This window comes from Manacus candei, unplaced genomic scaffold, assembly GCF_025592945.1.
Source record: "Manacus candei isolate 608988 ecotype Guabito, Panama unplaced genomic scaffold, ASM2559294v1 h1tg000046l, whole genome shotgun sequence".
Taxonomy (NCBI): Eukaryota; Metazoa; Chordata; class Aves; order Passeriformes; family Pipridae; genus Manacus; species Manacus candei.
Genome location: NW_026138094.1, coordinates 1,414,368 through 1,433,489, shown reverse-complemented (window position 1 = coordinate 1,433,489; position 19,122 = coordinate 1,414,368). Strand labels below are relative to the sequence as shown.

Here is a 19,122-nt window from a genome sequence, read left to right as displayed (position 1 = left end):
GTCTCACAGTCTTGCCAACACCGAGCTCAACCTGCAGCCTGGCAAGGCCCAGGTCTGCACAGTCACCAAGGCCCAAAGTCAGAAACTCTTCCAACACTGTCACCCCACACTTTAAGGGACACACCAGGTAGGTCTCAGGTAGGCAGAATTTATTGAGGAAAGTTCAGTACCGGCCCAAGGAAGAAACTGATCTCTCAGTACTAAAATTAACATGACTGTAATCAAAGATTAGATTTTATCTGCAACCTGCTACCTCATTAGTACCTTGTTCATGGCTCACAAACTCAGCAGGAAGGTTCGATATTCCCAAAAAATTATGATTTTTTCACAGTGGTAAAACCTTTGAATGATGCTGTCCCCTTATGGCTCCCCTGCACTTCCCTCTGTGCTAAAAGCAGCTGTATCCTCCAACAGCAGCCCCTCCCTGGGAACCACATAAGGACAAGGCCCTCAGCAGTCCCAGTTTCCCAGCCTGAAGTGGTCCCACAAGGAGCTGCTGGGGGGTGACACAGCAGATGTGGTCCCAGCTGGCCTCCAGACCAGCTTCACAAAAACCCTAGACTCTGAGCTTTGGGATATTTGCAAAGAGCATGGAGAGAATGACCTGAATGTGCTGATGCTTCCTATGGAGGGGGGATGGCCAGGCTTTGTTCCACAGGCTGTACAATCCCTGAGCATCCCTGAGGGAAGGTGCAATGGGAAGGGGGAATATTCACACAGGGCTATCTCACATCCAGGGATTGTCATGCAGGAAGGGCTGCAGCCAGAGCAGCAGGGTGAGAAGGTGGAGTGCCAGCACCTCCCCCAGCACAGAGGCATCAGGCCAGGCTCTGCTGGGGGGCTGCTGGAGAAGAGCCAACTGTGAAAACCCTCATTTCTAACCCAACATTTTGATTCGAATTCTTGGTTGTCCATTTGTAACTACCTGTTAGTGCTCTAATGGTGAATCTCAGTGCCACTCACCCTCATCACCATTTGATTTTCTAGTTACAAGAAGCAGCTGTGCAAGGTGACTGCAAACACACAACAGCCCCACATCAGCCTCCTTCCTGCAGCCTCATCCTGCACGTCCCAGGCAGGCCGGTGCAGTGGGGCGAGGGCTGGGCACTGCAGCAGCTCAGGGACTCTGGTCAGTGGGGTCACACTTCAGCATGACTTTGACCCCCTCACCCCTCTTGGTGGTCTCAAACGCCTCTAGAGCCTTCTCCAGGGGGAAGCGGTGCGTAACCAAGGGCTTGATGTTGATCCGCTTGGATGCGAGCAGAGCGATGGCCACGGGCCACCTGCAAGGGAAACAGCAGGGGATGAGAGCAAGCACTGCTTTGGAGCCCAAGGAAAGAGCAGGGAGGAGCCTGATTCACTGCAGCTATTTCCTCAGCCCAGGCAGCCAAGGGGACTTTTGCCTGCAAAGGATCTTCTGGAGAGGGAATCTCAAGCATCCAGCATGGGAGATGGGACAAGCCAACTGAGCTGGGCTGTTGAGCACTGAGGAGGCAGGCCCTGCTTCCCAGACAGTTGGCTAAGTAGGAAGCAAGTGAAAATCAAGGAAACAACTTCTTTGGAAGCATCAAATGAAAACCAAACTGCCATGCTCCGCTCTCCCCTCACCTGGCCTCCTCACTTGCACACTGACCACTGTGGAGCTCAAACTCATGGACTCGGTGCAGGAGAGGAAAGGAAAAGCCTCATTCAGCTTCCAGCCTCTTCAATTGGATTGCATTGCTGCTCCACTTAGAATCATAGAATCATAGAGGTTGGAAAAGACCTCCAAAGATCATCAAGTCCAACCACAGTCATGGAGTCCAACTAGGAATGGGCCAAGTTAGAGCAGTAGGGATACAAAGGGGTGCAGCAGCTAATCTAATTCCCAAATTACTTACTTAAAGACATTTCTCATTTTAAGACAGAGTTTGACAACTCACGTGTTGCAGTAGCGGAATATCCCGCGGATATCCACCTCCCGCACGGCAGCATTCACAATGGGCACCGTCACCATCTCAGGCCCCAGCCCCACCAGCACCAAGGTCCCACCAGAACGAGTGGCCTGGAGAGCAAAAACACAAACATGTTACACTTTGCAGAATGCAGCTGCTGGAGCCCGTGCAGGGTCTGTCAAAAATAAAGGCACACTTTGCGGCTGCAGTGAATGATGGAGAAGCCAGGGGAGAGGCAGGATGCTGTCAGGAGCCTGTAAGAGTGAAACACACAGTATTCAAGGCTAAAAATGCAATCTTTTGAAAATCTCCAAAGGATTCTGGTATCTAAATCTCATTCTGAAAAATGGCTGGCATTTAGGACTACAAAGAGTGCTTTGGGATTTCAATAGGAAAGATTTAAAACTAAGCCTGGTGCTTCACTGCAATTTCTCTTTTTGCCACTTGTCCCATTTCCCTCTTTGTTTTTCCCTGTGAAACTCCTCACTACCTTCACCCCATCCTCTTCTTAATATGTTCATGGCAGCAAAACATCACTTCTTTAACTGCTTCCTTCACCTTCTGGAAATAATTTTCTTGATTATTCTCCTTATTTGGATGTAACTTCAACTTAACAGAAGGTGATGTCCTGCTCGTACCAGCTGCCTGACACTGCTGCACAGCCATGCTTGGGTTTTGGGGTCTTATTGAGGTCTCTTTGGGAAGTGGTTTAGCACCTGAGCATCAAAGTAATTATCAATTATCCCCATGCCAACGTTAACTCTTCAATTGCCTCTCTTCTTTTGCTGTCCAATGAGCACCTTCTCTCCCCACACCAAGCCCAGTGAAATTAAACACAGTGAGAGTGAAATAACTCATTCACTGCAGCATCCCAGACAAAACCAGACCAATGCCATCCCTGCTCTGCATTGGGGACAAGTGGTACTCACATAAATGCCAGCCTGGATGCAGGCCTGCACCCCTGTGCACTCCACGGTGATGTCGGGCATGCAGCCAAGCACACCTTCCACTTTGGAGGCCACCTCCTGAGGGGTCTCGTTCTTCACCTGAATGGTAAAATCTGCCCCCACCTCCTTGGCCTTTTGCAGGCGAGAGGCAGATAAATCTGGGGAAAAGCAAAACAAGTCAAGAGCTGGAGCACTGTATGAAAGAAGGGGAGGAGCAACCTGAGTCTGGAAACTGCTTCCTACATGTGTGCACAGGGCAGCATAACCAAGAGAGGGAAGGGTCTGTGTTCACTCCTTCTGGGCAGGCAGAGGATCATGAAATCACAGACTAGTTTGGGTTGGAAGGGACTTTAAAGCAAATCCAGTTCCCTCCTGTGCCATGGGCAGAGACACCTTCCACTAGACCAGGTTGCTCGAAGCCCGATCCAACCTGGCCTTCAACACTTCCAGGGATGGGGCAGCCACAGCTTCTCTGGACAACTTGTGCCACAGGGCCTCCCCACCCTCACAGGGAAGAATTCTTTCCCAATATCTCATCTAACCCTCCCTCTGGCAATGGGAAGCCATTGCCCCTTGTCCTATCACTCTGGATCCTTGTTCGAAGTCCCTCTCCAGCTCTCTTGGAGCCCCTTTAGCACAGGGAAGAGTCCACAATGAGGCAAAAATCCACCACTCTTGCATTTTCCTTCCCTGGCTCTTCACATTATTTACTCCCACCCTCAAGGACACTTCCCAAGGGGCATGAACCTTGCTCTGACCTTGCTCCTTGATGGCCCAGAAATCACCTGGGTATGGACAGCATAGCACTAAGAAGCCTTTTCACAGGAGACTTCGGGCTCAGAGGATCATTAATGTGGCACCAGATGAGAGCAGACCATGAGGTCTCTGAGGGCTTCCTCAGTGAACTCTCAGCTGGTGCTTTTGGCTGAGTGAACTGCAGAAAGCATCAGTTGTCAACAGTACATGTCCCTGCTGCCACAGACATCTCCCACTCCTTTACCCTCCTGGTAACAGCACTGGAGACTGCTGAGTGTCTCTCAGGCAGTTTCTGTCAGAGGTGAACGAACAGACAAGCCCATAAAATAAAAAGGGAGTGGATCTGGTAATAGGGTGGACTTCAGACACCCCATTAAGACAGAGCAACAAAGCTGGTGATGATAAACATCTGTGAGGGCGTGGCTCAATTCCAGTACTCTGTCTCTAGGGTTCTTGACAGCACTGTAAATACCTTCTGAAGATCCACAGGATGGTTTGTACCATGGAGCAAGCTGCCCTGTCAGGTAGCCACACTGTCTCTGCTCTTCCACATCCCATGGAAAGAAGCACCCACCCCTCTGCAGGCACCAGTGGTGACCAGGACATCTCTGGAGATAAGGAGGTGAACAGCCAAGGAGAAGAGTGGCATTTCCCAGGTCAACAACCTTTTTGCTCTGCACTAAAGCAGTAGTCTACAGGGGTCTGCAGGCTGGCACTGGAAAAGATGGCTGAATCAAGAGCTGTAACAGCCAAGATTTCCTAGACCCAAAACTGAGGGGTGAACAGTGTCTCCTCCCAGGGGTCCTGAGCTTGAAGACTCAGAAAATGATGCCTTTGCCACAGGCACACTCCTCTCCAGGACACACAGCAAGGTGCAAGACACCCCTCTCACCAGGGCACAGTCTTCAGAGAAGTCAGAGATGGGATGGGGTGAAAATATCAAGGGAAAAGGAAAGGAGGTTGAGGCCAGTACTCTGACATGAGCCCCTCTGACTCAGCCACGTGCTGGGAGGGAGCTGGACCAGAGGCTCTGCCTGCCCATCACACAGGGAACAGGATGGGACTCACTGGCAGGGCAGGTGATGGACAAGACCCTACAGGCAGTGGGAGGGCTTGGGATGCCAGGTGTGGCCACACCCACTGAGATGAGCACCCAGAAGAGCTGTGGAGGGAGTTTCAAGAAGGGATAACAAAGGGTAATGAAATGTAGATGAAAGAGGAAAAGCTAAGGCTGAAAAGTAAGGGCAGCATCACCCAGGAAGCCTCAATGTGGGCTCTCGTTCCTGTGGCTGCAGGAGGATTAGTCAGGTCTGTCCCTCCCACGCTCTGGGCACTGGGCTCCAGGCCATGTGTCTGGTCATGCTTGACCCCAGCTGAGCTGCACTCAGAGACCTCCTGTGCTCCAAGATCATGGGCAGGGACTTTTGGAGGCACCTGAAGTAATAAGAAACACTTCTGCCCAGCATGATTGTTGTATCCCAAATCTGTGTATACCAAGGAGACCACAAGGCTCAACAGGGCTCCCAGCAATGGACCCAACTCCTTGTGAAGTTTGGTCTCACACCAGCTCACAGCAGACACAGCTGGACTCAGCCATTTTTAGTATCTGCCCAGTGACTAAGGTATTTTAAACTGTCTCTCTGGCAGAAATAATCCAGAGACTTTCTCCTGGAGTGACAGGACAGCCAGTGTGTTTCAAAGTGGCCAAAAAAGTCACTCTCGGGCAACAAAAAAAGCCCCCCCGCCTCCACCGTTGCTGTAGTTGGCCTCTGGTTTGCTGACCTGCTCAGGAAGGAAGTCCTGGCTCAGAGAGGCACATGGGACATGGCAGCAAATACCGTCAGCCCTGCTCAGGGCTGCAATAATATCTCTGGCCTAAGTGAATCAGCATGAAGCACTTCCTGAAGCAGACAGATCTGCAGGTTACTGGTTTGTTCGGAGCTCCAGACACTTGTGAGTCTTGGGAGGGACCAAGTCATTTGAATTTCAAACCTTACTGAGGCCAAACCCCACACAAGCCTTGCAAAAATGGTCCATTATACAATTACAGGGTTGCATCTTGCCTCTAGTGAGAAATCTGTTTTCACTTCCTGGCCACTGGAGCTAATTAAAGTTTTGGCTGCCAGAACAAGAGTAGTCCTGTGTCTCTGCTTCCAAATAAGTTATCAAATTACCTTTAAGCTTCTCATAATGGTTTATGAGCCAAATTGACAGGTAAATATTCTTGAAGCTCTCACACTTTCTGTGTTGATCTTCTTTCTCAAAGGAGCTGAGCTCTGGACAGTTATTCATCCTCCCTGACCTTGACTTCCAGGGTTTCTGGAGGCACTGACACCCAGAACTTAGGATTCAGACAGCACAAGAGGAATAATTTCCCTTACATAGGAATTACTAAATGCAACTTTAGTGACAGACAGAGCAAGGCAAGAGAGCCCAACACTGCCATACAAACACCTAAACTGTCTCTTCACTTGATGGGGAGTAAGGCTGAACTTCTGTGTGTTTCTAAGGAGAAAAGCAGCTTTTCAGAGCAGCAGCAAGGCAGAAGGACAGGAGAAGGTTGTACATAAATATCAATCACGTCCACTCAGCAGTGGAGTGGAGAAAGACATAGACCTTTGTGAAGAGTAGATGAGGACCCAGGAAACAAATTGATCTTCCCACCCAGCTGGAGCCTGCTAAATACATCAATCACTCCAGGTGAGCCAGACAGAAGCTGTAGGAGATGAGTTCTCCCCAGGCGAGGAAAAAGCTTTTCTAAATACTTCTAAATATTTCTGTATTTGTGAGCAGCTTGTCAAAACAAACACAAACATTTAAAGCCTTAAGTGCTGCACAGACAAAGCTCTTCACAGACAAACACATCATAAAAATTCCGGGTAATGAATTCAAAGAATCTGATTGCAAAGTACAAGAGGTCCTTTGTGGGCAGACAGGCATCTCACAGGTGTTGGCTCCTAAAGCTGACACAAAAAGCAATTCTCTGAGAAGGGCAGCAAAATCCCAAGGGGCAACGAGCCAAACCAAACCCACTCCTCAGCTCATGTCACACACAAATAATTGACTAGGGACAGCACCTCCATGGGTGTCTCTCAACATCTCAGCCAAACCCCTCTTGTGTGGGAGATGTCTACGAGTCACAATCAATATCTAGGCCAGCACACAGAGATAAGGGGTAATTCCATGTATCCAAGCCTACTGACCCTACAAACCAGGCACCAGGAACTTCCTGTGGCCACTTGGAGTCCTGTGGCACATGACACACAGAGCAGCTCACCCAGGGCCCCCAGCAGCAGCCTATGGGCAGAGGCAGCAGCAGCTCTCAGTTACAGGGAAGATATACTCAGGCAGGAGTGGGAATGGGGTGACAGGCTGAGCCAGCTGCCTCAGCCCCACCAACCCCTGCCAGCTCACCAAGCCCTTCCCCACCCAGGAACGGGGTCACCCCCAGCCCCTGCACCAGCCCAGCTGGGCAGCAAAGTTCCTCGTGTGTGATTCAGGAGCAGAGCTGTTTTTCCTGCTACAGCAAACACCGTCCACTAATGACAACACTTCTCAAAATCTGAGGTGTGGACTGATCCCGTCCATCAAGCACACACACCTTCAAGGGTGAGGCCAGCAGAACTAAAAATGCCCTGGACTTGGCAGCAAGAGGATTAAGGGAGGAGAAGGCAATAATCTGCCTTGGTTTTTGACCTGAGCTACTACTGAAGGATGTTTCTGCAAAGGCAAGAGGGTGGGACCTGAATTTTATCTCTCAACCCAAAGATGGAAACACAGTAGTCGAGAGGTCAATTATACACCTGGCCCTAAGAATGGGAGGTGAGTAGCAGCCTTCTGACAGGTCCAGGTTGGGGCTTTGACCCAAAAGCACTGCAGCAACCCTTGCTCATTGTCCAGTGGCACCTGTAACTGCTCCTCCTGGCCATCACCACTCAGAAAGATCAGAGAGTCTCAGTGAGAGCTGGAGACACCACTTCCAGGCCCTGCTCAAACCCCAGGTGGAGATTTCAACCAGTGAACATCCTGAGGTTTCTCCAGCTCTCCCTTCTTTTGGGCAAGCTACAGAGAGAGAGACTGAACCCTGGAGGAGAGGTGGAGGCAGCTGGGCTGGCTTAGCATGGGATAAAAAGGGGAGATGGAACAGCTCTGCAACAACCTGAAGAGCAGCTACAAAGGTGATGAAAACTCATTTCAGCTCTTGCAGACAAGGGTAAATCCCCACAAATGACAGTTTGTGAGTGGACCCCAGAAAAAGCTTCTTCGTTAAGAGGTGGTGCAAACTTTGAGTAGGTACCTTGAAAGGTGGGATCTCCTTCCTCAGAGGTTTTCCAGATGCAGCTAGGCAAAGATATTGCTGTAAGCAGCAGCTGGACCAGAAACCTCAGCTGCACAAGGAAGGCCCATTTCTGAAATGCAGGGACTCTGAAAAGGCCATTTCAGTCTATGTGGATAACCAGTGGAAAATGAAACCCCCAACAGGAGCAGAAAGAAGGGCAGAGAAAGACAAGTGAGAAGCACAGTGTGGCTGCACACAGAAAAAACTCAGAGCTGACATACAGATGCATTGACTCTTCCGAAATACCTGCTCAAAGTCTGAAGAAGGTTTCTAGGCCTGATCCACGGACCATTGATTGCTTCTTTATTCTGGATTGTTCTCCTTGAGGCTACTCCACCCACACAACTTGTCCATGCTGGGAATCAGGAGTTATGACCCTGGTCCTCTAACCCAGCAGAGGAGTTGCAAACTGCATCTTCTTGGATATCCCAGTTAGGGCAGAGATCTAAGTCTTGTCCCAGGGAACAACAGGATTCCCTCCAGACAGGCACAGGCTACTACTCCAGTCACAAACAGATTTGCCTGGGCTGCCTTTCCCAGCAGTAAACTTGAAGGAATAATTTGGAATTAGTCAAAGTGCTGGAGCATATCCAGAGAAGGGAACAGAGCCAGGGAAGGGTCTGGAGCACTAGGAGCAGCTGAGGCAGCTGGGAGGCTCAACCTGGAGAAAAAGAGGCTCAGGAGGGACTTTCTCATTCTCTACAACTCCCTGACAGAAGGGTGAAGCCAGGTGGGGGTCAGGCTCTGCTCCCAGGGAACAAGGGACAGGATAAGAGGAAAGGGCCTCAAGTTGTGCCAGGGGAGGTTTAGGTTGTATATTAGGGAAAAATGTCTTCCCTGGAAGGGTGGCCAGGCATTGAAACAGGCTGCCCAGGGAAGTGGTGGCATCACCGTCCCTGGAAGTGTTCAGAAAACATGTGGATGTGGCACTTATGGACACGGTTGGGCTTGGCAGTGCTGGGTTAATGGTTGTGCTCGATGATCTAAGAGGTCTTTTCCAACCTTAATGATTTTGTGATTCTGTGAAAGCGTTGTATCGTGGGAAATAGGCACACGAGGGATACAAGGACTTACCTGTGACCACCACAGCAGCTGCACCCATCATCTTAGCAACAATCACATTAACGAGGCCAATTGGTCCTGGGTACAAGGGGGTGAAAGAGAACATGTATCACTGCCAGGCAGCACCAGCCACAGGCTCTGAACACTGAACCCAGAGCCCTGCGTGTTCCTGGGTTAAAGGAGGCTCTGGCAGCCCCAAGGTCCCCCTTGGCACCCCTGGAGCTGTGCCATGACCCCCACTGACAGCAGAGCCCAGGAGCTCAACCTGAGCCCTGCCCATCCCCTCCCAGCAGACAGGGAACCAAAGGACTGAATGTGTTCACCATACCAGAGCCAGACACGAAGACTTTGCTTCCCAGAGTGACTCCTGCTCTTTTACAGGCATGGATTCCCACTGACAGGGGCTCGATAAGGGCTCCTTCTTCAAAGGTGACGTTATCTGGAAGCCTGCAAGAATGGGACACAAGCAACAGTCACCAAAGAGGTTTATGAGGGTGATAAGGAAAGCCCTGACACTCGAAGACCAAACATGGGTGTAAATCACAGTGGCAAAACCCACCCTCACCCTTGGTGAGAGAAACACCAGGCTGGAATGTGTTTCAAGAAGTTCTATTGCCTGTTTTTTTCCTCTAAAGCAGCATCAAGTGCACCTAAACCAGTGAGGTTTGCCCAAGCACCAAACACAGGGACCCACAAACTTTCCCACATCAACTCTCCAGTACTTGATGAGTGAACCCAAGGACTCCTTTGCCACTCATTCCCTCTGGAATAAACGCCCCAGTTGCACATGCACCACCCCAAGGGCTGTCCTGTGGCTGGGACCCACCAGTGAGATCCCAGACCTCTCACCTGGGTTGGATCACTCAGCTCCACATTTTTAGAAAACATCTGGTTGCCAAAGGTGATGCCACCAGAAAAGGCAGCCAGGTCCAGGTCTCCCCATAACACCTGGGACCTGCTCCCCTGATGCACTAAGTGTTTTAAACCAGGGGACTGGTCCCAGCACACACCCTCGCAGCAGTCTTTAGACAGAAACAGCCCCATCACGCAGCCAGTGTGAGTGATGGAAAAAAGCAGAGGGGGGTGAAACCCTTCTGAACTGCTGACAGAATAAATCTCATCCCCACAATGCTGCCCACCAGGGAGCCACCAGCATGGGCTCCCTCATAGAGGGTGCTGAGAGCTGTACCTGCCAGGAGGGTTTTTCTGACAGCCCTGGGAAGCTCAAGGTCAGATCTCAGCCAGGACAACACAAAGCCAAAGAAGTGGAAATTATGGTTGTGGGAAGACAGCTGTAAGATATCTGCATGTCCCTTATCTCCAGGAGGCTTTAAAGGTCTGACTGCAAGAGTTCATCTGTCACAGAGTTTGGCATCACGTTTGCTCCTGCTGGATCTGGGCACTGCCCTGTCAATGGGGAGGGCAGGTTCACAGTGTGATCCCACCTCCATCAAGTTACTTGGAGCATCCAACAGAGAGTCTGCTCACCAGCAGGACAGACAATAACTGGCCAAATGTGCGAGAGCCCACTGAGCTCAGCCATCAGCTGTTCCCAGCAAACCACACTTCCCTGTGCTGGCAGAGCAGCTTCATGCCAGGGAATCTGCTCGGCATCAGCCAGCCACAGCTCTGCAGATCTGAAACCAGGAGCACCAAGTCCAGGATTTGCATTTCAAAGCTCAAAAATAAAACAAGATAGCCAAAGTTATATTTACTCAAATTGGAGGAAAAAAAAGCAAAACCCTGAAAGAAGCTGGCTACAAACCAGCCATGTCCTCCCACGCAAAAACTTGTGACGTTGTCAGAAAATGTTATTTTAATACACAGGAAATCAGTGACAGTGGGTCTGGACAGTGAGATGTTATTCCCATCCGGAGCAGCACCTCATCCTGACAGCAGCTGCTTGGGATCTGCTTTGAAAGCTTCCTGCCTTAGGACTCTCAGGAGAAGAGCAGTCAAGTGCCTCCTTCCGACTGCTGCAGTCCTGAATGCTCCCTGTGCAGACACCAAGGATCAATCCCAAGGACCTTCCTGCTCATGGAAGAACCAGCTCTGTACAGACTGCGAAAAAACATGCTGGACAGGTAGAGCAGTCTCAGGGGGGCATTATTTTTAACTGGGCTGTTTTTAACTCCTTGTTAAAGGCACTTATGTGGGTATAACATTGGAGAGGCTTTTTCAGGCTTCCAGAGTGTATGAGGCCCTGGCACAGGTTGCCCAGGGAAGCTAGGGCTGCCCCATCATCCCTGGAAGTGTTCAAGGCCAGGCTGGATGGGGCTCTGAGCAACCTGAATAAGTGGAAGGTGTGCCTGCCCATGGCAGGGGGATGGAACAAGATGAGCTTTAAGATCCCTTTCAACCCAAATCATTCTGGGATTCTATGATTTGCCAGAGTGTTTAAGCACAAATTTGCTTCTAAGCAAATGTGTCAGTCCTGCCACAACTAATAACATACTCAGGTTTGCTGAACTGGATATGAAAACAGATGTGTAATGCTGGCAGCTTAGTGGGGACACTCAGAGTCACATAAGACAAACAGCTCAGCAGGGCCACTGCTTACTGTTCCTGCTCTGCTCCGAGTGGGATGACTTTGTTTCAAATGACAGAGCAAGGTGTCAGCAGTCACCATGGTGTTTCCTGAAAAGCAGCAGCAAAGCTCAGCTCAAAGAACTAGATAAAAACCTTCAGGCACCAGCCTAAGAAGGCAAGGATATAAAAAGACAGCAGAAAACAAACTAAGAGCAGAGAGCAAATGGGAAAAGGAAAATAATTAAAGGGTAAAGCAGAAGTGACATCCCAGAAGACATGCAAGAAATGTTTATGTCTGGCACCGGAGGGGATAAACTACTCCTGCCTGACAAATCCTTTGCAAAGTGGCTGCCATCCAAGCTTAGACATGTTATTTATGGATCAGAAGGCAACAAAACCTGTTGGGATCATGTAAAGAGTGCTCAGAAGGGCCAAGAGGTGATTGCTTCCCCCAGGGAGTGTGTATTTCCCTGCAGAGCAAGCACGGACTAACTTGTAGCAGTAGCTGGCACTGTGCTTGTAGTAGCGGCACAAGTTCCCATCGTCGGGGGGGGTTGCACAGAAGAAGATGGTTGGGGACAGGTTGTAGCGGCCAGTTTTGCAGAACTCATCCATTTCCCTCGGGACGCCCGGCTCGATGGCCACACGGTCACCTGCCAGGGAAAGGCTGTGTCAGTCAGGGAGAGGGTGGCACACAGGTATGAGTAGCACCAAAAAACACAGGAACCCTGGAACAAGAGAGGCATGAGGGACCAGGGCAATCTGGTCAAGTGAAAAATGTCCCTGCCCATGGTAAAGGGGTGGAATGAGATGAGCTTTAAGGTCCCTTCTAACCCAGGCCAGTCTATGATTCCATGATTATCTAATTGCAATCACGAGGCAATTATGTTTTCTCCATACTAGAGGAAAGAGTGTGACCACAGTACAACTTGCTAGTACACAAGGGACACAAACCAGCCCATTTATTTGGAAAAGGAAGCCAATTGGAGCCAAATCTCTAAGTGAAGCTCCACCAAAGACTTTCAGCCAGACATGGTGACAAGCAGGAGGATGGACAGAAGCAAAGAGCCATCTAGGCCACAGCATCGCCTCTGAGATGGCCTGGGAGGATGTCTGGGGGTGAGAGGAGCAGGACACACACATTCTGAATGCTCTTCCAGCCTCCCAAGCTGTATGTGGTTTGTCTGTATTTAGTAACACTGAACGATTTCTCCTCCTCTTTCCACTGTGTACCTGGTCTGCTACATCTCAGTGGATGCTGTATGTGGTTCTGACTGTCCCTTGCTCTTGTATTGGAGGAATCAGAGAACAGGAAAGCTTTACCTGGCCTCTCCCTGCCCTCCATGAGTCCTCAGACATGTGCCACACATCCTTGAGTTGTCTCTCCAGCTCCCAGCTAAAGTTCCTGACTTAGATATGCATCACAGAGATGCTGCTCCACGTCCCATCATCTCCTTGTCCTCCTCTGTCCTCACCTCTTTTACATCCCTTTGGAAAGAAGGAGACTGGAACTGCCCACAGAATCCAGATGGGCACTGATGTCCTCTGACTGAGTCTCTGTACTTTCCTAACAGTGATTTGCATTTTTCACCATTGCTGAGGCAATACTCCCACGCTCAGTGGCAGAACCAAAGGTCTCACCCCTCAGCAGTGAGCATTTTAGTTACAAAGCTGGATTTGTTTCTTCTGTTGTGGACATCACTTTATGTTTACCTGCATGGAATCTCACCTGGATCTCAATGGCACCTCTCAGGTCTCCCTGTAACTCTTGCTAGCTATCCTGCCTCCTCTCCATCCCGCCTAAGTTGCTCTCATCAGCAAACTTTGCAAAATTCCCTGCTCAGCCCATTTTCTAGGACATTCAGGAGCACAGCGAGCAGTGGAGGTCACATCACAAGGCCTGGAGCAGTTGCTCCAGTGACCTCTCTGCACTGCAGGAGGCCTTTTGCTACTTCAAGAACACACACACAGAAGAAACATTAACAGCAGGTTGCTGGCAAGAGCAACGCACGTGGTTTCTGAAGCTTTATCAAGCTTCCTTAAAAGGCACCTTGTACTGGCATATGCTCTGCTCTGCATTAAAATACAGCCAGGCAAGCTCGAGATATCCCAGGATAAAGCTACCTAAGGAATATCATACACCACAGTGGCCAAGCGGGGTGATTAAGAGCAGCACAGTGACACTTCGTGAAGGAGAACATCGCGCTGTGACCTCAGAACCCCAGATAAATTTGTGTGACCTAAAGAAGCCCAGCCTGCTATGGACACATTTTTTGGAAACTGATTAGCAGGAAAACCAAACAGTTTTGGTTGCAAATACCTGGTTTCAGATGAGTCACCCCTGAGCCCACTTTGACGACAGTCCCAGCAGCTTCGTGCCCCAACACCATGGGGTCCTTGACGACAAAATCCCCGATCCGGCCATGCTGCCAGTAGTGGACGTCGGACCCGCAGATCCCGACGGAATGCATGCGCAGCAGGACCTCTGCCAGAACAGCAGGGAAAACTCCTTGTAGAAAACTCACCTTCTCAGGCAGTGGGAGAGCAGCACGTTGGCTGGCCCTGGGCCCCACAGCAAAGGCCAAGCCAGTATTGACACATCCAAATTTACTGGTGTTAAATAAATACACCAGAACGGCACATTCACACATTCATGAACCATGAAATACCGAACTACGCATGTACTCACAAATCAGGAAGGCTGAAAATATGGTGAGACAAAAGCTAATGTCAACAAAAAATACGGTCCACAAAACAATACAATTTAAGAGGGGTGTGACTATTGCTGGAGCAGGAATAAAACAGCAAGTCCATTTAATTTTTCCTTCTCCCTAAGCTGTGGTTTCAGCCCTGGAGAGTTAGTGAATCAAATTTTTATCAGCCCCTATGCCCACCCTATTAATGTTTAGTCCTGCAATAAGATCATCTGACATGTCCCAAGAGCCATTTAATGTGACATACATGAACTGATGGAACAGGAAGCAGAAAAAGCCAGATAAAGGGATGTATCTGTGACTGCTCCTGCTCCTCTTTTCAGCTGGAAAAGCAGTATTATCTGTTTCAGCCACAGTCTTTTTTGGATTATTTTATACTTCCTCTGAAATATTTTATCCATATATAAATTTATAATATCAAGGAGTAACAAGAGAGAATGAGAAAACCAAGAGATCAGTAAAGAAAGCAGACAGAAGCATCATCTGTAGACCTACCATTGGGACCTGGTTCTGGGACTGGACGGGTTTCCTATGGAGAAAGGGAAAAAAAAAACATTTAGCTGCGTGTACATTGCCCTTGGAATACCTTGTGGAAGGCCAGTCCAGGTTAGCTCACATAAATCCAGAAGCAGATGAGGGGTTTGGTCCTGTCTGCTCAGTAAGACCCTGCTGTGCAATGAGGAGCTTCCTCTTAAGTGCAGCTCGTTTTCCAGGCTCAGGGGAGGATTATGGGATCCGTTCTGAGTGAGCAACTGCCAGCTTGGAAATCCACTCTCCAAACTATTTTGCAGTACATTTCCCTTCCCTGCCCAAACAAGAGCCACATACTAAACTTCTCTGCCCAGGAGCAGCCTCAAGTTTCAGTTTAATCCTTCATCCCTGAAGGCTGACAAAAAAAATCACCTTCTGTGACCGGGAAGATCCTGAACCACCACTTTCTGTAAAGCCTTAATATTGTGGTGATTATGTTATTATTATAAATAATAGGAAATATTTTTAGTACATAATCAGAGAATCACAGAATGATTTGGGTTATCAGGGATCTTAAAGATCATCAAGTTCCACCCCCTGCCATGGGCATGGACACCTTCCACTAGACCAGGTTGCTCCAATCCCCGTCCAACCTGGCCTTCAACACTTTCAGGGATGGGGCAGCCACAGCTTCTCTGGGCAACCTGGGCCAGGGCCTCCCCACCCTGTTCCAGTGATACATAATTTATACATAATATTTATGTATAATAATGTGTACATAATAATTGCATAATGATTTATACATAACAATGTATAAATCATCTTTAAACTTTACTGTAAATCCCATTTCAGGTCATGTCCTCTTGTAATTGCCGTGGCACCTCTTTATGGGATGAACAAAGTTAGAGTTAGAAGAGTTAGAGAATGGTCACTTGGCCTCAAGTCACCCTTCCACCCAAAAGGTCTGCAGGCATTTTGCCTTCACTGAGCTCCCTCAGCTGCATCAAAACCCGAAAGGAATCATCTTATTGGGTTTTACAACACCAAGACACTACAATACCCATTGAGCATCCACCTCAACAATCACGTCTCTAAGAAAAGCCCCCTCAAAGTAGTGCCAACAATGAACCTTCAGAATCCATCTGCTGCTCAAATTTTGAAGAGCACTGTTCTGCATTTTAACTAATTAAATACATTCTCAATCCCAGCATATTCCTCAACTCCTACTTTGTACTTCACCATTCTAAACATCACAGAAAGAGAAACTCTGAAAACACATTGAATTGTTCTGATACAATTCAACCAACTGAAATTTTCCATGTTCAGACCTCCTATTCTCCTCCCCTTAGTTTCCCTGTAAAGGATTTTTGTGTTTGCCTGGGAGGTTTTGTCACCCTCAACAGGATCCCTCTGAAGCTTCTTCCACATCCCAAGGTCACAATTCTATTTCTGACCAACTAGATCAAAATGTTTTCTCCCAGACTGGCAAAAGAAACTGTCTAAGATCAACAAGCACCTCTGACAAAGTTAGAAAAAGAAATCAATTAATTAAATTAAATTAATTAAATCAAATCAATTAAAAAAAATACTAACTGTAATGACAGCACCTCAACCATAAAGCCACCATCCTGTGACAGCCTTATCTCACCTCTGAGTCAAAGGGATCTTGAATGTTAGGGCTGTGTAAGATAGTTATCTATCATCGGACCTAGATTAGGATGAAGTTCAGTAATCCTATGGAAGAGCTCCAAGTGGGGCCAATTAGATTCTGAAATAATAAGCCAACTGCCCAGGCAGCTGGGTGAGGGCAGGAGAAGGCTCTGGGAGCCTTTGTGCAAACGTATAAGTTTTTGCATGATTATTGTGTTCTGGGTTCAGACCTGTAGCTGCAATTTTAATATGTGGGAGGGTTGTTTTGTCCCACTGAGGAACACAGCCCTGAGCATTATTTTTAAAAGAGGTCTTTCTCTTACACAGAAAATGCAATAAGCACTCGATCCGGTGGCACACCAGAGGTACAGACCACAGACTGAACAAAATAGTCCACAGTAAGAGATAAAGCGAACTTCCAGCTGAAGATGGGGGTGTGTAAAAAAAAGAATACTTTTTTTATTTTTCAGTTACAGCTGTACCCAAAAAAACCCAGACACCTTAGTGAGAAATGAATCCTCCAGCCTGATTTGTAGAAAATAGGAGTGACCAAACAGAGAACACCAAAGACACGAGTTCTGCTATTGATTGGTGTTCACTGAGAAGTTCAGAAATGGTGACTGGTAAAGGAAATGCAGTAAATGTTTTCTGTGAAAGGAGACAGGGAAAGACAGGTCATGGTACAAGTATAAAAAACAATAAATCCTCAGCAGGCACCAAACAGGAGCCTGTGGCAACCACCCAAGGGTAAGAGGAGAGTCAATAAAAACAAAGTCAATGCATTTTCACATAGTGCAGGGGTCACAGTGACTCTCCCATGGGAAACATGTCCAAGAATCAAGAAAAGTATGGGAATTGCAGGAAAATAGTCTCACCCAGCTTTAGGTATCAATAAGTTCAGAGCTCATTGCTGAGACTCCTTCGGTGATCAGTGGGTCAATACAGTGAGCACCATCCACATTGTGGCAAAGAAACTTTAGGGAAGCCCAGGAGGATGACACCAAGGGGCTGCCAGTGAGGCAGGGGGGCACTGGTGACCAGCTCCAATATCAAACATCCCAAGGAAAACTCACACATGTGGGTGTAATCCAGTTTAGGGACCAGCAACACAGCTGTGATGGAGTCAGTGTCCACCTCACCTGTGTCACAAATCACAGGAGTTTGAAAACGTTTCTTGAATTAGAGGGACCACCTCAATCCTCAACCCATTTTATTTCTTTTGGTAGTCAGGCTCCAGGCCCAGGCTCTACGTGCTTGTAGTGAAAGTGCAGTTGTGTCAAAGGTGCCTGGGAGCTGCACAGGAACCACCCCCACAGACACCGCTCAGACTCCGGCACATGCAGCTTGGGCTGGGTGGGAATGGTGAAAAATCCCTGATAACCATCCTCCAAATGAGGCACTGTGGGTATCCAAAGTCTGTGTGCTTCCAAGAGCCCTCCTGCCAGGACTGTGTGTCCTGCCAATGTTTGCCCATGGAAATCTTCCTTCCCCCATTTGGCACTCATCAAACTGGCAAACACAGATCCCCAAGCAGCACTGTGATGATTCAGCAACCAGGAAGAGCCAAGTGTTCACAGTGACAGAAGCAGAATGAGCCTGAAGCACTTTAAAAGTACAAAATAACCCCCCTACACACACACACTCCGAGCAAGGGGGTCCTGCAGCACCTGCTCCCTCTGAGACCTCTGTTCTGCTGCTCACCTGGGCTCTGACAGCCCAAAGCAGCTACAACCACCCTCCATCCCTGCTCCCTGGGAGCACTTGTCTCAGCTATGAGAATGGCTTGTGTCCCCTAAAAGCATTCTGCAACTGAAAGCTTCCCAAGCTTGGAAAAACAACAGAAAAAGTACAGGATTTGTCACGCAAAGTTGCCAGGACCATCTGAAAGCAGACCGTGCTTCTAACAGTATTGCGCTCTCCTGCTTGCATGAATGGGTGTATCCACGAATTTATTTCTCTGGCAAGAATGTTTCACCTTCAAGGCACACGAGGGCAGGTGCGTTTTCCTTTCCCTGCACCGCTATGGGGAGCCCGAAGCTGCCATACAGGGAGCGGGGCTGGGGGCTCCCCAACCACGGGGCACCCCAGGATTTGGGCGCCTGCGCCCCCCGGGTCACCCCCACCCCCAGGAGTGTGGAAGCCGCTGCCTTTCCCCGCTCGCAGCCCGGCACCGGGGGGGACCCAGAGGGGGAGAACGGGAGGGACCGGGGTGGCCGGACACCCCGAGTGCGGGGGCTCAGCCCCGAGACCCGCGGGAGCCGCCGCCGGCCCCCCCCGCCCCGCGGCCCCCCGAGCGCGGCCCCGCTCCCGCCCGGCCCCGCCGCCCCCGCCGTACCAGCCGCAGGTCCCCGGCTCGGTGCACGACCACGGCGATGTTCTGCCCCGCCGCCGCCGCCATGGCTCGGGCTCTGCGCGGCACCGGGTCCAAGGGCCGCCGCCGGGGGGGCCGACCCTGCCCCGGCCCCCGCCCCCCCTGCCGGGCCCGGCGCCGCCCCCCGGGCACCGAGCGGGTACGGACGGGACGGCGACACGGACCGGGCACCGACCCCCGCTCCAGGCCCAGCCACAGCCCCAACCTCGGCTCCAGGCCTCAGCTCCAGCCCCTGCTCCAGGCCCTGGCTCCAACACTGAGCTCCAGCCCCAGCTCCAGGCCCCAACCCCAGCTCCTGCAGCTCCAGCCCCAGCTCCAGGCCCCAACCCCGGTTCCTCCAGCTCCAGCC

At 49.8% G+C, this 19,122-nt stretch overlaps 1 protein-coding gene across 1 annotated transcript; it reads right to left on the bottom strand.

Moving 5' to 3' along the window:
* Positions 1 to 134: 134 nt before the first annotated feature.
* SORD (sorbitol dehydrogenase) lies at positions 135 to 18,866 on the bottom strand. Its single transcript, XM_051796498.1, has 9 exons — positions 18,738 to 18,866; positions 14,777 to 14,810; positions 13,888 to 14,052; positions 12,061 to 12,220; positions 9,367 to 9,485; positions 9,051 to 9,116; positions 2,864 to 3,039; positions 1,923 to 2,044; positions 135 to 1,283 (listed from the first exon to the last, which is right to left on the bottom strand). The coding sequence occupies exons 1-9, from the start codon at positions 18,798 to 18,800 to the stop codon at positions 1,118 to 1,120; spliced, it is 1,071 nt and encodes a 356-aa protein (XP_051652458.1). The 5' UTR covers positions 18,801 to 18,866; the 3' UTR covers positions 135 to 1,117.
* Positions 18,867 to 19,122: the final 256 nt, after the last annotated feature.